The following is a 19,698-nucleotide window of genomic DNA, read 5'->3' as shown; positions in this document are numbered from 1 at the left end:
CATCTTTTAATCTCCTTCCATAAATTTGACTCGAAGAAATCTCCAGGAACTCACCAACAAAGTTTGAGTTGACAATCTGGTATTCTTTATTGTGGCACCAGGAGACAAGGGGATCACTCCTCCTAGCGTGTCTTATCCAAGCATCAACCAGGCTGTGATTATATTGTCCTTAAACATACATATTCATTAGGCTGCATACATTACATCATACTTTTAGGGAATGCCTCCTGCATGCACACTAAAATGTGGTAGTGGGCTTTGTGACCCCTGGTGGTTTTTTCCTCATCACTTCGTTTTAGGATCGTAGTCATATCAGTAACCACCAGCGGGTTCTAGCAAAGCTTATCTTAGTAGTTTCCTTTTCTCTATAGTTGCTAACAAAACTTAATATCCTTGAAGTTACTTATTTACAACCCCATTCTTCAATCCACCCTATTCTTCATTCAACCCCATTATTCAAATTAATACCACTAGCTCCTTAATCACTTTGATTGTTCTTCTCTAAATCCTCATCACTCAGTTTTCATCTTTTGGGTTCTGAGGTTTGTGGACAAAACAATCACCAGCCTATGAGCCAGCTTGCTAAAAGAGACAAACAGCAACCCAGGCTGTGATACAGTGTTTTTGTACATAAAATTGAAAATTGAATATTTTCTCGTTGTTGGTGAGGGGTTTTTAGCTTTTTTTTTGGTGGTGGAGAGGCTACTAGGTCACACTGCAAATTGATGTCCAAGTGACTGACCATTAATATCCATTGGTCTTCTCCAAGTTTGTGTGTATGGTGTCCCTCCTTTCTGAGGCTTGCAGATAGAATGGTTTTGGTGAGAAAGGACATTAAGCTCACCCGATTCCAACCTTGCTGCCACGGGTAGGGACACCTTCCACTAGACCAGGCTGCTCCAAGCCCCGTGCAACGCGGCCTTGGACACTGCCACGGATGCGGCAAGCACTGCTTCCCTATTCTGCCGCCTTCACAGCAAACAACGCCTGCCCTGTTCTGCGGACATCACTAATCGCATACGGGAGCAAGCCCCGCCCCACGGAGCAAGCCCCGCCCCACGAAGCAAGCCCCGCCCCACGAAGCCAGCCCCACCCCACGAAGCCAGCCCCGCCCCACGAAGCCATTCCCGCCCCACGAAGCAAGCCCCGCCCTGGAGGGGGCGCGCCGCGGGGATCGATCTCGCCTGCTGGTAGCTCTCCGCCGCGCTCCGCAAGAGCTTGAGCGGCGGCGTAGTCCCGCCCCCAGCCCCGCTGCGATTGGCTGGCGGGCGCCCTCTCCCTTTTCGGATTGGTCTAGTCTGCGCCCAAGAGGCGGTGCTGCGCCCCACTCCAGAGTAGGGCTGGTAGTGGGTGGCGGGGGGTGGCTGTTATGGAGGAGCTGGATTGAACGCGGGCGTAGGCGCGTCGGTAGCGTCCTGGGAAGGTAATAGGCAGGCCCGGGTGGGCGGGGAGGCCGGGGTGGTCCCTGAAGGAGCACTGAGGGGAAGGGGTGCGGGAGGGGCCTCTCGTTGAGGAGGGCCGGGATCCTCTGGGCGGGCGGGAGCTGGTTGTGAGGCAGAAGGCAGGACTAGGCTCTCCTCGTCTGAGGCTCAGCTGTGCCGTGCCGTGCCCTCCCCTCCGCTCCTGGCTTTCCCCTTGCGGTACGTGTCTGTGGACTCCTTGGGGCAGCAGGAGCTCTTCAAGCCGCACCTCGGAACAAATCGGGGGCATGGCTCTTAGCAGTGTAAAGGAGAAGAGGATTTCTCTGCTTCTCTTATGGATAACAGGCTGGTAGGATCACTCCACCCCCCACCGCCAACAGGTTTCCTCAGGGGCGCCGGGCAGCCTGGGGACGTCCCAGGGAAGGCGGCTGGACGTTGGCACACCGCAGAAGCGAGTGTAGCTGTAGAAAAATCACAGTTGCGGTTACTTGTCTGTGAAGCAGGAGGTGAAAACATCCAGAATTCTTTCTCTTGCAGATTCATAGTAAGCACAGCCTGTGCTTTGTCAGGATCCCGTTCGGAGTCTCTATGTTGTCCCGTCTAGATGAAACTCTTCTGAGAAGAAGCTGGGGACACTCTGTTTGGGCTGTGTATATCCAGTAAGCTTTTGACCCTGAAAAAGGCAGGCGTGTGTCCTTCAAGAAGCAGAGAGGTGCAGACTAGATGGATCTAAAGACAGCAGTGTTCAATGCAGCTCGTGATGGCAAGCTGCGGCTCCTCTCTAAGCTACTGGCAAGCAAAACAAGAGAAGAGGTAGCCCTACTGATATCAGAGAAAACCAGTGGCGCCACACCACTTCTGATGGCAGCCCGTTACGGTCACCTTGACATGGTGGAGTACTTGTTGGACCACTGCTCTGCATCGATAGAAGTTGGTGGTTCTGTGAATTTTGATGGTGAGACCATTGAGGGGGCTCCGCCATTATGGGCAGCGTCGGCAGCTGGCCACTTGAAGGTGGTGCAGTGTCTGTTAGATCATGGTGCATCTGTCAACAACACAACTCTGACAAATTCAACACCGCTTAGAGCTGCCTGTTTTGATGGTCACCTGGAAATAGTAAAGTACCTTGTGGAGCACAAAGCAGACCTGGAAGTATCTAATCGGCATGGGCATACATGCTTGATGATCTCATGTTACAAAGGCCACAAAGAAATTGCTCAGTATTTACTTGAGAAAGGAGCCGATGTTAACAGAAAAAGTGTTAAAGGTAAGTGAGGGTTGATTTTTTTTCCCTTTCGTTGTGGTGCATAAGGGTGAAGTTACTCAGTTAACCTTCTTCAGGAGGCTGGCATCCAAAAATATTCTTTTAGTCTCATAAGGTGGATGAGAAAGAGGTGAAGTGTATCTAGTAATGTTCTTACTCTTCTGTCTACTCCTTTGCTAACACAGGTTGTATAATTTCATTCTGAATTCACACATTTTAATCTTAACCCCATAATTCTTAAAAAGACAGTCATGAAAATTCACATTTATGTGTGTGCAAAAAGCTAATGAACACACTGAGAACTCCTCTTTATAGATGCTGGTGTAGCAACATATTCAAATATATGAACATGTATTCTTGTTCTTCATGCTATTTCTTAACAAAGCAGATAAGTGGGACCTAAAACTTACCTATAGCAATAAGGCTAATGCAAGAAAAGATGCGTAAAGGAGAGAAAATATTTTCTGCATTGGAAATTAATAACCACTGCTTTTAACCTCCTTTCCCTCGAGATTCTTATATAATTTTGGGCCTTTTTCAGTGCTAGTAAAAAAAACATATATGAAGATTAAAAAATGAAGCTGCAGGTGACTGTGATCCAAACAGAAGGACTTCTAGTGGTGGGCAAATCACAAATGATATCTCTGTGCACCTGGTGTTATCATTCAGAATGAAGATTTCTGGCATTTTTGCTGTGATCATAATTACGTGGCTGTCTTGGTTTAACTACTGTTTTTCATTACATCTCAAACATGTATGTGGGTGTGATATTTGCTTGAAAAGCATACCCGCTATTGGAGGTTACAGTTAAGTTTTTAGCTCACTGAGCTAGGATTGTGTTTCAGCAGCTTATTTTTTATATATATATAAAATATATAATATATATTATTTCTATATATTTTTATATATATTTATATATAATATAATATATAAATTTTTATATATATATCACAGAGTCATTGGGGTTGGAAGGGACCTCTGGAGATCATCTGGTCCAACCCCCTGCCAAGGCAGGGCTACCCAGAGCAGGTTACACAGGAACTTGTCCTGGCGGGTTTTGAATGTCTCCAGAGAGGGAGGCTCCACAACCCTACACTGTTCCAGTGCTCTGCCACCCTCAATGTAAGGAAGTTCTTCCTTGTGTTGAGGTGACGCTTGTGTTTTAGTTACTGGCCATTGATCTTTATCTGGTTGCTGGGCACCACTGAAAAGAGTCTGCACCTGCCTTTGAGATATTTATATTATGAACTTGCTAAATCTTTTTGTAGTGTAAAAGGCCGTTTCCACTGCCTGTTTTAGGCAAATTACGTTTGTAACAGTGTACTATACCTTAAAGTTATTTCTGTTAAAGTATAATTTATGTCTAGATTGTTGTATGATACTGGTAAATACCAAATATGAGAGTAATTCTTGGAAAAACTGTTCAGTTAAATATGCCTTTCTTTCAGCAAATCGTGCAGATTTGTAGGTTTAATGTAAAGAAAACTAAACTACAGATTTGTCAGAAAGGTGGGCAGAGCAAAATAAATCTTCCTTTGTAAGGACATAAGGTTGCTTATGAATCACCATGGACTGGTGATGGGATAAAAATGTAATTTTTCTAGATAGGGTTCTTGGAATAACAAGCTAAATATAAAGTGTGTATTGCTTTTTAGTTTTAAACCTATTCCTTTATATGAGAGGTGTGAACGGAGCAGTGCAGTTCAGTGGTGTAAAAGAGAAAATCATGTATCTCTGCAGCTCTTTTTTCCCCTCATTTTGTGTTGGTGGAGTAGGCTTTACTATACTGGTCCTTATTCACTTGTGCATAAGTGTTACTTGCTTTTGCTGAGATGGCTGAGTGACAGCCACGCACTCCTGAGAATTTTCTCTTAATTCCTTCCTCTCTCTGCTTCCTTTTGTTTCTGTGTGACTCACACGAGGCACGTGAGCAAAGATTCATTAAGTATAACTGATCCTTATTTGAATTAAGTTTTTAAAAGTTGGGTTGAATATGCTTTAGCTTATTAAAACTCATTTTATACTTAAAACTGCCATGGGTACAAATGAATGTGTGTACAAAATGGGTATCAACCAAGTATGTGGAATAAGTTTTTGCATGTGGAAATCCCAGCTGATACGACACGAATATACCTTTTCTTTTTGGCGTCTTAAAGCAGTTTGATCTCTGAAATTGTTTAATAAGCAGCAGTGAGGTAGAAAGTGCTATAAAATCTGAAAGTGAAAGTCAGCGGTGGAAAGGCAAGGAAAACTGATAGCCCTAAGTATTGCAGCAGTGTGGGTATTGCAGTGGCTTTGTTTTGCAAGCATGCTCAGTACCTGTTAATTTCAAATTAGTATTTCCAACAGGATTGATTCTGTTTTGTCTTATCCACCTCAAAGACTTCGTGTATTATTTTCAGGTTGTATTCCTCCCTGCTGTACAACTGCTGTGTACTAAACAGTTGACAGCATGCCTGCCCTTGTGATGGGGAGTTACAGAGAACATGAGTGCTCTGCTCTTGAGTAGGAAAGTTGTTGCTCTGAATTGTGTCTGAATTCTTTTTAAATAGACCCCTTCCTGGGTCCGTGGGGAAGGCCTGCTGTTCTGTGAAAGATGTAAAAGCTTCAGTTACTGCAAGTTTTGGTTCGTCTTAAAATGGCTACACTATACAAACAAAACTGTAATTTCAGTAGAGGGGCTCTTGTGGGAGATCAGTATATATTCTTTTCCAGATATTATTCTTAAAATGGGGAGGGAGGGGGGAAAGAAGGGAGAAAGGAGAGATGTGGGCAAAATCACTTGAACTATTCCATGTTTTTCCACTTGGTCATAATCTTGCAAGGTAGAACTTTAAGATGGGAAGAAAGCCCAGGAAAGTCTAAAGCTTGGAAAGACATGAAAAAGTTTCAAAGTGTTGACAGTTTCAGGAAAAGATGAAAAAATGGGTAAGTTCACAAACATCTAAAAGTCTGGGTGATAACAGAGGCAGAGTATGTAACAGAGCAGGTGAAAACGTACAGTGAAATCCTGCTTCTAAAATACAGGCAGAATCCCACAGCTGTGTTTTGCACTATGGAAATTCAGATGCAGAGGTTCTTGAATGTCTGTTTCGAAAGTGCAAAAGCACAGCTAGGGAGTTAGATCCTCATAGACTTCAGAGTCTGAATCAGATCAGATGCTACACTGAAGTAGATTGTCAGTCTGGCACTGTCCCACAGGACATGGTGGTGAAGAGGGGAGGTAACAAGATGCATGGTGTAGATAAGTGCTCTACTGTGAAAGATGCTCAATGGTTCTGAATTTGAAGTATGAGCCTTTAGTTGTCTTTGTTTCTTCTGTTTTTTAAATCTGAACTTTCACAAAAAGTTTCCCCAGACTTTTATGAAGCACATAGATAACAGACATGTAAACAAAAGAGTTATTAACAAATGTTTAATATAACAAGAACAGTGGTGGTGAGGGGGGGACACTGATACCTGGGTTAAGAAGGGTGGGATATTTCTCACTCTAGAACAATTCCTTACGTGAAGCACAGACCTGCCTACCTTTGTGCTGGATGAGAAGGATGTTTTCTGTGTCAGCTGCATTCAGTTTTCTCTCCTGCTGCGTTGCAAAGCCTGCTAGTGACCTGTTAAGAGTGGTGCTTCCTTACCATGTTTAGAATTGACTGCTGTATTCCTGAATACAGTGTTTCACTGATGTGTTTCTGCGCACAGTCTTTGTTTGCCTGCTATGGGTAGGAAGGGAAATGCTTGTACTTGTAATGGTAGCAATCCTTGGGCCTTCAAATTACAGACTTGGGCTCCATGGGGGATATACCTGGGGCTGTGTTTGTTGGATTGTATGTTTAGAATAAATTATTTTGTATAACTGTCATAATAAAAAAGGCAAATGTAGTTGTCGAGCTGTCATGTATCATATTTGAGAAGTCATGACAGTCTGGTGAAGTTCCTGCTGACCAGAGAAGGGGAAACATAATCCTCATTTTTAAAAGGGGAAACAGGAGGACCAGGGGAACTACAGGCCAGGTAGTCTCACCTCAGTCCTCAGCAAGATCATGGAGCAGAACCTTAGGGAAACTGTGCTAAGGCATGTGGACAATAAGGGAGTGGTTGGCGACAGCCAGTGTGGCTTCACTAAGGGCAAAACATGCCTGAGAAAACTGGTGGCCTTTCATCTAATGCCACCATGGTGCTGGTGGATAAAGGAACAGTGACTGGCATCATCTGCCTGAATTTATACAAGGCATTTGACGCTGTCGTGCGTGACATACTGGTCTCTAAAGTCAAGAGAGAGGAATTTGACAGATGGACCACTGTTGATAAGGAATTGTCTGGGTAGTCACACTCAGAGTTGTGGTCAGTAGCTCAAGGTCCAAGTGGTTCCTCAGAGACTGGCACGATTTTAATGTCTTTGTCAGTGACACAGACAGTGGGATTGATGCACCCTCAGCAAGTTTGCCATCAACACCAAGCTGTGTGATGTGGTTTACACACTGGAGGGAAGGGATGCCATCCAAAGGGACCTTGACAGACTTGAGAGGTGAGCCAGTGCCAGCCAAAGTTCAACAAGGCCAAGTGCAAGTTCCTGCACCTGGATCAGGGCAATCCCAAGCAGAAATACAGGTTGGGTGGATACTGGATTGAGAGTAGCCCTGTGGAGAAGGACTTGGAGGTGTTGGTTGATGAGAAAAACATGAGCTGGCTTCAGTGTACAGTTGCAGCCCAGAAGCTTGCACCTCAAGGGAGGTGATTTTTCCCCCTCTACTCTGCTCTTTTGAGACCCCACCTACAGTCCTGCATTCAGCTCTCGGGCCCTCAGCACAAGAGTGCCATGGACCTGCTTGAATGAGTACAGATGAGGCTATAAAGATGAGAGGGCTGAAGCGCCTCTGCTAGGAAGAGATGATGAGAGAGCTAGGCTGGTGCATCCTGTAGAAGGCTCAGGGCAGACCTTATAACAGTCTTTCAGGGCCTAAATGGGACCTACGAGAAATCTGGAGCTGGACTTTTTGCAAGAGCGTGTAAGGATAGGGACAAGGGGCAATGGCTTTAAGCTGACAAGTGAGGAGATTTGATTTTAGACATTAGGAAAAAAATCTTCCCTGTGAGGGTGATGAGACACTGGCTGCCTCAGTGTTCAAGGCCAGGTTGGACAGGACTTGGAGCAACATGGTCTAGTGGAAGGTGTTCCTGCCCGTGGCAGGGGTTGGAACTGGATGAGCTTTAAGGTCCCTTCAAACCAAAACCACTCTGTGATTTTTGTGATTCTGTTTTGCATGCAGACTGTTTATAGGTATCTTACCCTTCTGTTCTAACTCTGGACAGGACACTTAGATCTTGCATTTTGAAAATGAGCAGTGTACAGTTTGGTAATTTGTGTTATGCTTTATCCGTTTCTACCAGACTTGCTGTAGCAGCTGAGATTCATCCCCTTCATTCTGCAGTTAAAGTACATATCTGCTGATAGCAAGGATGGTCTGAGTATAATGGTGCAGGAAATAAGGACTCTTCTCTTCAAAAATATCTACTTGGACAGCAGATTTTTTTTTTTTCTTTCTTTCTTTTTTCTTGAACATGGCTTGTAAGTGTTTCCATTGCTCAGCTGCTTGGTATGTGGTCTCTTTGTCTCCAGGGTGGTATTAGTGGTTTTTACTAGTGATCTTCACTAATTCTGTCCCTCTTCTTCAGTTAGCAGACTAGTCTGGTGGCCCAAAGGCTAATTTTTCTTCTCCTGAGAATTAAGAACATTTCCTAAGGAATGCTGGACTGCATGCTCCTTTAGGTGTCTCTTGAGTACTGAGCAGGAACATTTGGTTTCAAGCCCTGACTCTTCATCATTTATGGTGCACCACACTGTCGTGCTTTAAACCGAGCTACACAGCTCATTCACTCCCCCCCCCCCCCCCCTTTCTCCCTCTTTCTTTCCTTTCCCCCCTGCCCCCCAGCTCCCAGAGGGATGGGAAGGAGAATCTAGAGAATGTAATTCCCACGGGTTGAGATAAGAACAGCCCAGTAACTAAGGTATAGCACAAATCACTACTGCTACCACCAATGATAATAATGATAAGAGAAAATAACAAGGGAAGAGAATACAATACCACTTGCCGAACAAGTTTGATTCCCGGCCCCCCACCCCCGCCCCGAAGAGAGCCCGTTCCCTTCCGGGTAACTCCCAGTTACCTCCCTGGGCATGAGGCATGACGTACGGTGGTATGAAATACCTCTTCGGCTAGTTTGGGTCAGGTGTCCTGTTTCTGCTTCCTCCTGGCCTCCCCTTGTCCCTGGCAGAGCATGAGACTCACAAAGTCCTTAGACAGAATAAATATTACTTAGCACCAACTAAAAACAGTCGGTGTTACCAGCACTGTTCCCAGACTGAAAGTCAAAATACAGCGCTGTACCAGCTACTAAGGAGGAGAAAAACTGACTGCTACTGCTAAACCCAGGACACATACTACCATAGCAGTTGGAGGGACTCGCTGGTTTTGGAAATGCAGAATAACCCTATGATTCAAAATCTTGTTGTTCTTAAATTCTACTGGGACAGTAATTGATCAGAATGATTTTGTAAAATAATGTGGAGGACAAGGCTTGTTGACTTTGCTTCCTTACTTTGGAAAGTATAAAAGCATACAGACTTCAGTCTCTATGGGTACTGTGTCAAGGTTATACATACAGTAGTACTATATCAAGGGCTGGTGCTATTTCAGTCTTGTCATTTTTGTGGGATACTGGGAAGCATAATACTCAGACCTGCTGCTAAAGGAAAAAAACCTTTTACAGACTTGGCAGACCCAGAAACAGGAAGATTAAAGAGACTTACACTTTTTGCTCTATCATCAATGTAGTTTAATTTGTGTTAAAAATTAGTTTTCTCTTGCAGTAAACATTAAGGAGTCTGAAAGGTTTGTTCTCTTCTGAGGTTGCCAGTCTTGTCTGCTTGCAAAGACTCGTTTCTGGGGAGGGGAGAGAATCAAACAAATAAACCCAAAGCCTCCCCTTTCTTCTCCCTACCCAGTGAATAAACCCTTGCTCTAAAAGTGTTTAGGGTCTTTTTTCTGATTTGGGTCTTTAGGTGTTTTGTTGGTTTTTTTTTTTTTTGTTGGTTTGTTTGTGGTTTTTGGTGGGGTTTTTTTTGGTGTTAATGATGTAGTGCACTCCATTTTTTAGATATTTCATGCTTGATGCTGTAGAAACTGAACTTAAGTAGGAATGGCTGTAAATAAGAAGAATACAGTTTAAAGAAACAAATTCAATAATTTCAACTAAAAAGGAGTTTATGTTGAAATTAAATGGAGAACAGCATGCTTTGTATGGATAATCTTGATTATGCAAGTTCTTTTGAAGTGCTGTGGTGAACAAGAGAGTAATTGTTCCCTTACAGCATATGGAAACTCGATTGAAATAACTTGCAGAGATTAGCAGTTCTTCTCAATTTTTTTCTTAATTTCTTCTAAAGGAAACACATACCTTTAGCTTTTCTTTGTCATGCAGACTGTTCGTAGGGATCTTTATCAGTTTTCTTGTGCACTGTCCATGTTTGTATGTACATAGTAATACATTTATTTTTTTGTAATCAGTAAAACTCTTAGTCTTAGTTATTTCAAGTGATCTGTTAGGGAAAGAAAAACTCGATGTTACATGAACAACTTAACTTTAGAAAAGTGACTAATTGTAAGGCTACGAAAATATACACATTTGGGTAAATTACATACTGACCAGTCATTTAAATGAAACTTTTTTTCTCTTATGTTTAAACATCTTGAATATGAAGTCAGATTGATCCTAAATTTTACTGTAAGTTTTACTACTCAGAAACCAAGCATTCTGTGTTAGGAAATAGATGTACTTGGTTGGCTTCAAGTCACTTTCTGTGTGACTACTTCATTTTCTTTGATTCCCATGTCACAAGCTACCAGTCTATTTTGGGAATTATTTGCTTCTGACATAGAAAGAAATGGCCTAATTATGAATTTGAATGCTAAACCCTCACTCTGATCAGTTTTTGGTAACAGTGGGTAGTTAAGAGAATTCAGTCTGTGTAGTGTTCATACTAGCTTTAAAAAAGTAACAAAAGAATAAAACATGAAGATATGGCATCAGTTGACCATACCTGTTTTCTTACTTTGTTTTTGCAAGATTTGGAAGGACTGGAGGTAGGGTTATTCCATTTTTTTGTTGCTTTTTTTTTAATCAGAGGAAGTTACTAGATAATATGAATAGTAAAGTGCAATATAGATAGAAAGAAAGTAAGGAGTATTAATAATGGTGGGAATCGCTTTCTAGCAGAGGAGTACTGTGACTACTATAACATACCCAGTCTAATTTTATTTCTGTGCAAGAACAATGAAACTTTCGTGTTGTTGCAATATTAACTGTCTTCTGTATGTAATTAAATCCTTGCAGCTCATTTTGAAATAAAAATTGGATTAAGAAATTTTATTGAAACCTACTTTGAAATAACCATTCACACCTTAAAAAAAGTAAAAAACATCTTTGTATATGTCTCTTGGAAAACTCTTCATCAAAGAGAAGGAATATCAGGTTTTCCAGCCTTTTCATTTTTTAATATAACAGTAGATGTATTGTTGGCTTTTAGTTTGTTACAAAAATTAACTGCTGATTTGTTTTCAGCCACTGTATATTCTTGTCGCTATAGACAATACAGTGGTTCTGAAATGGCTGAGTTAATTCACAGAATAATGATTGATTTGCCATACTTACTTGAGCTGTTCCAATTCCTGCTCAATATGTCAAACATAGAGTAGGATAAAAGTTTCCTTTTTCTTTTGAGTTCTTCTAAAATTTCACACTTAATACACTTCTAGGTGTAGATGGCTGGTAATCTTGTTATTTCGTAGGGTTTATGTATATGTGGTGGGGTTTGGGGGTTTTGTTTTGTTTTTCTATTATTTTTTTAAATTGGCAGTCCTCAACTGTTTGTCTACCCCATCAACATTTCCTCTCTAAAAGTTTGTTGGCTTTGACAATGGTACCTGTACCATCCAGTCAAACCTAAATGAGGTGCAGCCACTAAAAATTAGTGGTGATAGCCTTCCTTTGTTGATTTGTACATGGCTTAAAATAACTATGGTTATTTTAACTCTAAGGCCTACTACAATATAAGTAGCTAAAAAATTACACTACTTCTGATATGCTGTCAATAACGGCTGCTTAAACCAAAGTAAAAAATTGTAATACAAACGCTATTTATTTATTTTAACTAAGGACGTGCAGTTGGACAGAGTACTGAAATTTTGTGGAGTGTTAAGCATATTTCCTTATGTTCTGCGTAGCTGCCTTATAAATTAATGACATGCAGACTGTTGGATAGCACCTGTATTTACCCAGACAGTGGCCAAGCTTAATCTATGAGGATTTTTTTCAGTATTAATATGTCATAGCATATATGGCTGGCAATTGATAAGAGTGTCAAGAGCAGCATTATATGGCAATGGGTCTACAATGTGTCATATGAACAGCTGCCAGTGATCCTATTGTCAAAGCTAGAAAAATGTGTATTAGTAGATGTGAAGCAATAGTAGGAACTTTGGTGGTGTTAATACCTTTTGGCTTATTTGTCTTTAATACGATTTTATGTTATGACTTTTAAAATACCTTGAAAATATAGACTTGAAGGTAAAAAATAGGTGTGAATTCCAGTGTTTCGGAGCTCTGATGTGCGGGACGGACTTGAAAACACTCTGAAATGGCTGTATTGACTGGTGGCTCAGCCAACACCCACAAGCATCTGGTTTTTATCTTCATCACTGAGTGCAGAAGTGCAGATGGACTGAGGGAACAGCCAGTCTTTAGTTCTAGGGTGTCTGCTGAAGTTACATACCGACTGGACTTTCTCCAGCATAGTAAGAAGGCTTAAAATGTATGTGCATTGGTGAGTTTGTATTTGTTGCATTTGACACCTTCCCATGTTAGAAATTTATAGGTATTGGCATTTTCTGGTCTGTGGTGTGTGATAAGGACAGAGGGAATTATATCTGATAAAGATGCCAAATTAACAAACTTGTTATTGTATGAACTGTTTTTAGCTTTGTGGATCTTGATCTAAGAAATAATTTCAGGTGCCACTTTGGGGTGTTTTCCTCAACCTACTTGTTAGTGAATGATAGAATTGCTGGCTGCTATTCAGAAGTGTTTCATGAAAGGAATATTTTGCAAGTGAAGCTTGCTATCTGTTAACAATCTGATACTTTCTGTGTTTTTCTGTTTTGGGTTTTTTTTCTGGTATTGTTTCCTAACCCACTGTAGTTGTCTTGGAGACTGGAAATACAGTAGCAAAGCACACGGTCAATTGCTGACTTATTGTCATTTAAAAAAAAAAAAAAGGCTGCCAAAAATGCAAATAAGGAAGTGTCGGGAGACTTCTCTCCCAGCTTTAAAAAGCCAAATCTGAATGTGCAGAGAACCTGTACAAAAGGTCTCATTTGTGAATATGGAAACTTACTGACAGTGTCACAAAAACTGATGATCTGATGGGCAGATATCTGCAATTCGCAGGGCTAATGATGTAAGATCTCTTTAATTGGGGTTGGGATTTTTACATAAGCTTTCACTTAATAATTTAATATTAGTAGAAGGCTGAAAAGTTGCTATGCCTGAATTTGTAGAATGTATAACACCTTATGGAAGAGCAAGGTAGATGTAAATTGTGTAACTTTAAAAGCAAAATTTTCATCTAGTTGAAGCCTCATACTTAAATTATTTAACTGTGGTGTCCAATGGTTGCTTTCTAATTTTATGTGAATACGGTTTTCAAACAGGTGACACTAGTGCTTTCTAGAAACTTTCCCACACAGTGTTAGAATGGGAATGCCTTTAAATAAAAGACTGTGCAATGTCATGCTAATGAGAAATAATCTGCATGTAAATGATAGACACTTAGATGTTGTGTGTTGAAGGTTCTTGGTTGGATTTTTTTTTCCCTTTTTGCCTGTGGGAATCCTAACCAGAGGAGCAGAGGAATTAACTTGGGACTTCGGGATAAAGACCTAAGAAAGCATTAAGAATAGTTTGTCTGGGCCTATACATGTGCTTGTCAGAATATCCAGCTCCCACAGAATATACTGGCAGTGTCAAGAGGCCCCAGCTGAGATGAAGGGCCTGTTGTAATACAGTTACTGCTTCAAAATGTGTAAGTCAAAATGTCTGGTAGATGCAGAGAAGAGTTACAGTGTAGAGGCACACAAAGCCAATACTGAGTTAGCCCAGCTTTAATCTTCGTATAGATCTCATTATTTTTAATCATTTCTGGGAATGATAGGAAGGGAAATTTGACAGGGGAAGAAGGGAAAAGTGAAAAAGCATGGAGATAGCTTAAGGTTCTGTTTCATACTTGAAAGCAGATACAAAATCTCTTACAGAATATTTTAGCTGGAACTGGCCTAAAATGATCAACTAGATCCAGATACATTGATAAAAATACTGAACAGAACTGGCCTGGGAATTAAGCCCTGAGGAACACCACTGGTGACCTGTTGGGTAAAGGTAGTCCCATTCACTACACCACTTTGAGCCCTGCTGTTGACCCAGTTCTTCACCCAGAACACAGTGAACCTGCATATTCCAGAGGTGGACAATGTGCCCAGAAGGATGCTGTGAGGGCAGCATCAGAAGCCATACTAAAATCCAGAAAAAGTACAACCATCACCTTCCCTTCCACCAGGCAGGTGACCTTATCATAGAATGATATCAGATCGGTTAAACAGGACTTCTCCATGCTGACTGATGTTTGCATTGTCCTTTAATGCCTTTCAATAGTATCCAGTATAATCTCTGTAATTTTTCCAGGAACCGAGATTAGATTTAACAGGCCTGTAGTTTCCTGGATCTTCCCTTACGTCCTTCCTATAAACTGGAATAATGCTGGCTAGCTTCCAGACAGTGGGGACCTCCCAAGACTCTTTGGTAGATGATAGAGAAGGTTCTGCAATAACATCCTAGCTAGCTCCTTCACTGCTTGTGAATGTTCAGCTGATACAGCTGGTCCCTTAAAATTTTGTTATCAACAAATGCAAAGTCATTGTTCCCACACTCAGTCCTTCAACTCTGGGGACTGGGCATCTCAAGGTCTATCCATATTATTAAAGACTGAGGCAGAAAAAACATGGAAAGCTTCCACTTTTTTTTATCATTCTTATTAGACCATCTTCAACATATATTGGTCTGATTTCTTTTTTTCTCTTTACACTTCTTGCTGTTAACCTACGTAAAGCATTTGTGTTGTCTAACACAGCACTGGCCAGTTTCAGCTCTAATTGAGCTTTGTCTTTTTTTCTTCTTGCATACATGAACTACAGCTCTGTAATCTTCCTTCAAAGCCTGAATGTGCTTTCAGAGAGTGTACAGTTTCTTTCTCCTCTTGAGCTCTATAAGGAGTTCCTTGTTCAGCCAAGCTGGTCATTTACCCTGCTTGCTTGACTCTTAAGGAATTGCCTGCTGCTGTGGTTTTTGTGTAGTAAGGAATTCTGTTTTAATTATGCTGGGGTTTGCTTTTTTGAAATAATGAGACTAAGAGGTCCTTAAAACCTGTTTAATTCTTTCAGGTGATAATATAAAATGTTTTGGTTTGTATAATTGCCTATCAGCCTTGATACTTAATCAGATCTTGGATATTTTGACTTGTCATGTAAGCCTTCATAGACCATAGATGTCAAAACAGGTAGCTCCCTTTTATTAACTATTAATGTTTAGTGTTTTTTAAACTATTTTTAAACTGTTAGAGTGCAAAGTTCAGACTATAGCTTGACTATGATTTGTGTAATTGTATTCTCTTGCAGGAAACACAGCATTACATGACTGTGCGGAATCTGGAAGTCTGGAGATCATGAAGATGCTTCTGAAGTATTGTGCTAAAATGGAAAAGGATGGTTACGGAATGACACCCCTTCTGTCAGCTAGTGTGACAGGCCATACAAATATCGTGGACTTTCTGACACAGCATGTGCAGACCAGTAAGGCTGAACGCATAAATGCCCTGGAACTTCTAGGAGCAACATTTGTGGACAAAAAGAGAGATCTGCTTGGTGCCTTGAAATACTGGAAGCGAGCTATGGAAATGAGATATAGTGATAGGACTAATATCCTGACCAAACCTGTGCCACAAACACTAATTATGGCATATGATTATGCTAAAGAAGTTAATAGTTCCGAAGAGCTAGAAAATCTTATTGTAGACCCTGATGAAATGAGAATGCAAGCACTATTAATTAGAGAACGAATTCTTGGTCCTTCTCACCCGGATACATCCTACTATATTAGATATAGAGGTGCTGTCTATGCTGACTCTGGAAATTTCAAGCGTTGTATCAACTTATGGAAATATGCTCTGGATATGCAGCAGAGCAATCTTGATCCACTGAGCCCAATGACAGCCAGCAGTTTGCTATCATTTGCTGAACTTTTTTCCTTCATGCTTCAGGACAGGGCAAAAGGCCTGCTAGGCACTACTGTCACATTTGATGATCTAATGGGTATACTGTGCAAAAGTGTTCTTGAAATAGAACGGGCCATGAAACAAACCCAGTGTTCTCCTGATCCAATACAGCTGAACAAAGCCCTTTCCATCATCTTGCATTTAATTTGCTTGTTGGAGAAAGTACCTTGCAGCTCAGAACAGGAGCATTTTAAGAAACAGACTATTTACAAGTTTCTTAAGCTTCAGCCTAGAGGGAAGAATAACTTTAGTCCACTTCACCTTGCTGTTGACAATAAAACTACATGTGTGGGTCGCTACCCAGTTTGTAAATTCCCCTCTCTACAAGTTACTGCTATCCTGGTGGAATGTGGTGCTGATGTAAACGTCAGAGACTTCGATAACAACAGTCCGTTACACACTGCTGCACTGAACAACCATCCAGACATCATGAATCTTCTTATCAAGTCAGGTTCTCACTTTGATGCCACCAACTCACGTAAACAAACTGCTAGTGATTTACTGGATGAAAAGGAAATAGCAAAAAATTTAATCCAGCCGATAAATCATACTACTTTACAGTGTCTTGCTGCCCGTGTAATAGTGAATCATAATATATGCTACACAGGGCACATCCCTGAAAAACTAGAGAACTTTGTTTTGCTCCATAGATGATAGTGTGAAGTGCCAGAGTACTGGTTTTGAAGCATGACTTCATGATAATATTTTCCTTGAGCACTGTTACGATACACCAGCATTCTCTTAGTTTGCTTCATCTTGCTCTCATTGGCTAAAGCATTGTTAATATCAGATCTGCAGAGTTGGGTTCCTAGTATTTAATATGAATATTCAATATAATATATTTTGTGGATTATTTAGAAATGTAATGCCATATTTAGACTCTTAAAATTGTCTGCCAAAGGCTTGTCTATTCTGGTCTTATTTGCCTGTTGGTGTTTGGGACTGAGTTAAATATCTTCCACTGGTGTCTTTTTTTATATCACTGTGTGGATTTTATACAGTTGGAAGGTCATCTTTTTGGTTTTGCTTGAGCATTTCTACTCTCTCTTCTTTTTCTATGGACACATTGCTAAACTGTACATGTTGTATGGACTTGTTAACATTTGCAGCTACCATAAGTGCTTTTATCTTCTCTATGCACTGGCTTAAACATGACTGTTGTGTGTGAGCATATTTCTATGCAGCACTTGGCCAGTTTCAACTTTAATGCTGATTTTGGAGTTTTGAGCTTTTCCAAGAATGCTGTCTTCATAGCATGATAAATTTTGGAGTTACTTACCAGCTCTCCAAATTTGGGTTTGACTTTCTCACTATTGTAATGGAGGTTGTTTTCCTTCTGATTCTCTGTAAATTTATTCTAAATTTGGGAGAATATCTCAATTTTTCTATTTGTCATCCACTTGAACTTTAAATCTGAAAATGTTTTATTGCATCATGCAGTTAGGGGAGGAGTCCTCATTATGTACAATTGACACCTTCCCCTTTGCACTAATGTCTTGCTTGTGCTGGTTTTGTGACTAGATGTGAAGTTGTTCAAAGTTTAACCTCAAACTTAATGATACATTTTAATGAGAAATAGATCAAATGTATGCTGTAGTTTAAAATTTACAAATCAGCATTAGCTATATAAGAAACTAAAGCATGTTGGTGGCATGATGCTTATCTGTCTGGATCTAGACATTATCTAATATAGTAAATGGCTGTATGGCAGGGTGTTGGAAGTTCTATAGCAATGTCCTTTTTTCTTAATTTTAAAGTGTCTTTATAAATACTTGCATGGCTTTTTCACCTCTGCTATGTCAGCTCTACATAACAAAAAGCAAAAGTTCTGTTGTGTATATAGCTCTTAATTAAAGTACCTATTTTTATATTTGCACAACAGCTTAGCTTTTACAACAGAAAGGGCTCTTTTGACTTGATAAGAAATCTATAACTAAAGATCATAAATGTGAGTGCAATTCAGGTAATTAATTTAATTCAGCACTTTACTGTTGATTAATAGTAGAATTTATTCTGCAAATGTCTTAAAGTGAAAATCATTTCAGTTGGATAGAATATAGTTTACTTGTAAATTTAGTGGTATAGCATACTGGATATTTTTGACTTGATATTTCATTTCAGTGGTGGGCTGTAAGTGTACCTACAGGGCTTTTGCTCCAGAAATTCAACAAGTCCATTTAGGCTTGTGTTCAGGCACTGCCACTGCTTCTGAGCTACCAATGCAGAAAAATACTGGGAACACTGCTGAAAAAATTTTATGCCCTGCAGGGGTGTAACAGCTTTTAAAAGTGATTATACAGTTCACAGTATGGCTCTCTAGAGACAGAGACACTGATACCTCCTTGCTTGTTGAGACCTCCAAAGTTGTATTTTTTTGGGGGTAGGGGATAAATGCTTAAAGCTGTTTTTCTTCTCATTGTCTTGGGTTTCAAGTGAGATACTTAATCCAGGAAGATGAATAGTATTCTCTTAAAAAAAAAAAATGCTTTTCTTACCAAATTCTATAAGACTTTATTCCTATTTTTGTATAGTTTATGCTGATAACAAGATTCCAGCTGTCTTTGGTGTCTTTGTTCTGTTTAAGTGCAGTGTAAACACACTTTCTGAAATGCAAGGCAACAGTTAGTTTTCCATATACTTTTCAGAAGTCACTGGATAGGAAGTAATTTTGTGTTTTCAGAGTCCCCAAAGAGCTGTCTCTTACCGACTGTTTTGCAACTCATTAAAATAAACCTGTTTCCATTTTCACAAAACACTACTTTTAAAAAAGGAATAGAGTGCTGTAGCAAAATCCTTACGGGAGGATTTATAAGAAAGGTAAAAGCCTCATGAAAAAATGTGCCTCTCGTGAGTTTTATATCAACTGCAAGGTGACAGCGGTAGGATATAACTGCTCTTGAAATAGCTTCCTCATGCTTTGAAATACAGAGTGGAATGCCCGTTAAACTCTAAAATGTTGGCAAATATGAGTAAGTAGACTACACACTAATTTCTGTCTTCTGTGATTATGATGAAGCCAGTTGGTATTTAATGCTTCAAAGTAATTTTGGAAAAATTGATGGGAGACATACTAGACTGTTCATGTCTCGGCTTTGAGTGTGAGTTGAGCCCTCAGTGAGGGCAGAATGAAAAGTTATTGTTGTTTTGGTTATAAATAACATGGTATTTGTGTTCTATCACAAAGGCTTCCTATGCAGGGCTAGCTCCATGTATGGAAATACTGGAGTTTCTTTTTCATGTGAAGAAATTTAGCTTAAACAGTAATGTAAAAAAGGAATAACAAGCATATTTCTCTGTTCTTGCTCTCTTTAGGCTCCAAATGCAGATTACATTAAAAATATGTTTTGGAGAACACGTTTCTGTGTCTGTATATCTGTTACCCATAGGTCTGCTGCATTACTGGTTGGTAAGCCACTTTTTCTGTTCAGTGTAAATAGTTAAATATGAATGCTGCAGCTTTAGAGTTCAGTCTTCACATCATTAAGAATTGTACCTTAAACAAAACTTCATGTTTCATTCTCCTTCCTTCTGTGAAACAGTGGTGCAGCCCAACCTTTAAGTTCTGGTAGTGGGTA

At 40.4% G+C, this 19,698-nt stretch overlaps 1 protein-coding gene across 3 annotated transcripts; it reads left to right on the top strand.

Moving 5' to 3' along the window:
- The first annotated feature begins 1,338 nt into the window (after nt 1–1,338).
- On the top strand, nt 1,339–19,477 carry FEM1C (fem-1 homolog C). Of its 3 annotated transcripts, none has more exons than XM_065663271.1 (3): nt 1,339–1,423; nt 1,959–2,688; nt 15,468–19,477. In XM_065663271.1, exons 2-3 carry the CDS (start codon nt 2,145–2,147, stop codon nt 16,775–16,777), a joined length of 1,854 nt encoding a protein of 617 aa, XP_065519343.1. In that variant the 5' UTR covers nt 1,339–1,423; nt 1,959–2,144; the 3' UTR covers nt 16,778–19,477. The 3 variants fall into 3 exon arrangements, with proteins under 3 accessions (XP_065519343.1, XP_065519345.1, XP_065519344.1); XM_065663273.1 differs by having other exon boundaries at nt 1,345–1,423; nt 1,767–2,688; XM_065663272.1 differs by lacking the exon at nt 1,339–1,423 and having other exon boundaries at nt 1,568–2,688.
- The last annotated feature ends 221 nt before the right edge of the window (nt 19,478–19,698 follow it).

Source organism: Lathamus discolor, chromosome Z (assembly GCF_037157495.1).
Source record: "Lathamus discolor isolate bLatDis1 chromosome Z, bLatDis1.hap1, whole genome shotgun sequence".
Classification (NCBI taxonomy): Eukaryota; Metazoa; Chordata; class Aves; order Psittaciformes; family Psittacidae; genus Lathamus; species Lathamus discolor.
This window is presented reverse-complemented; position numbering and strand designations above follow the sequence as displayed.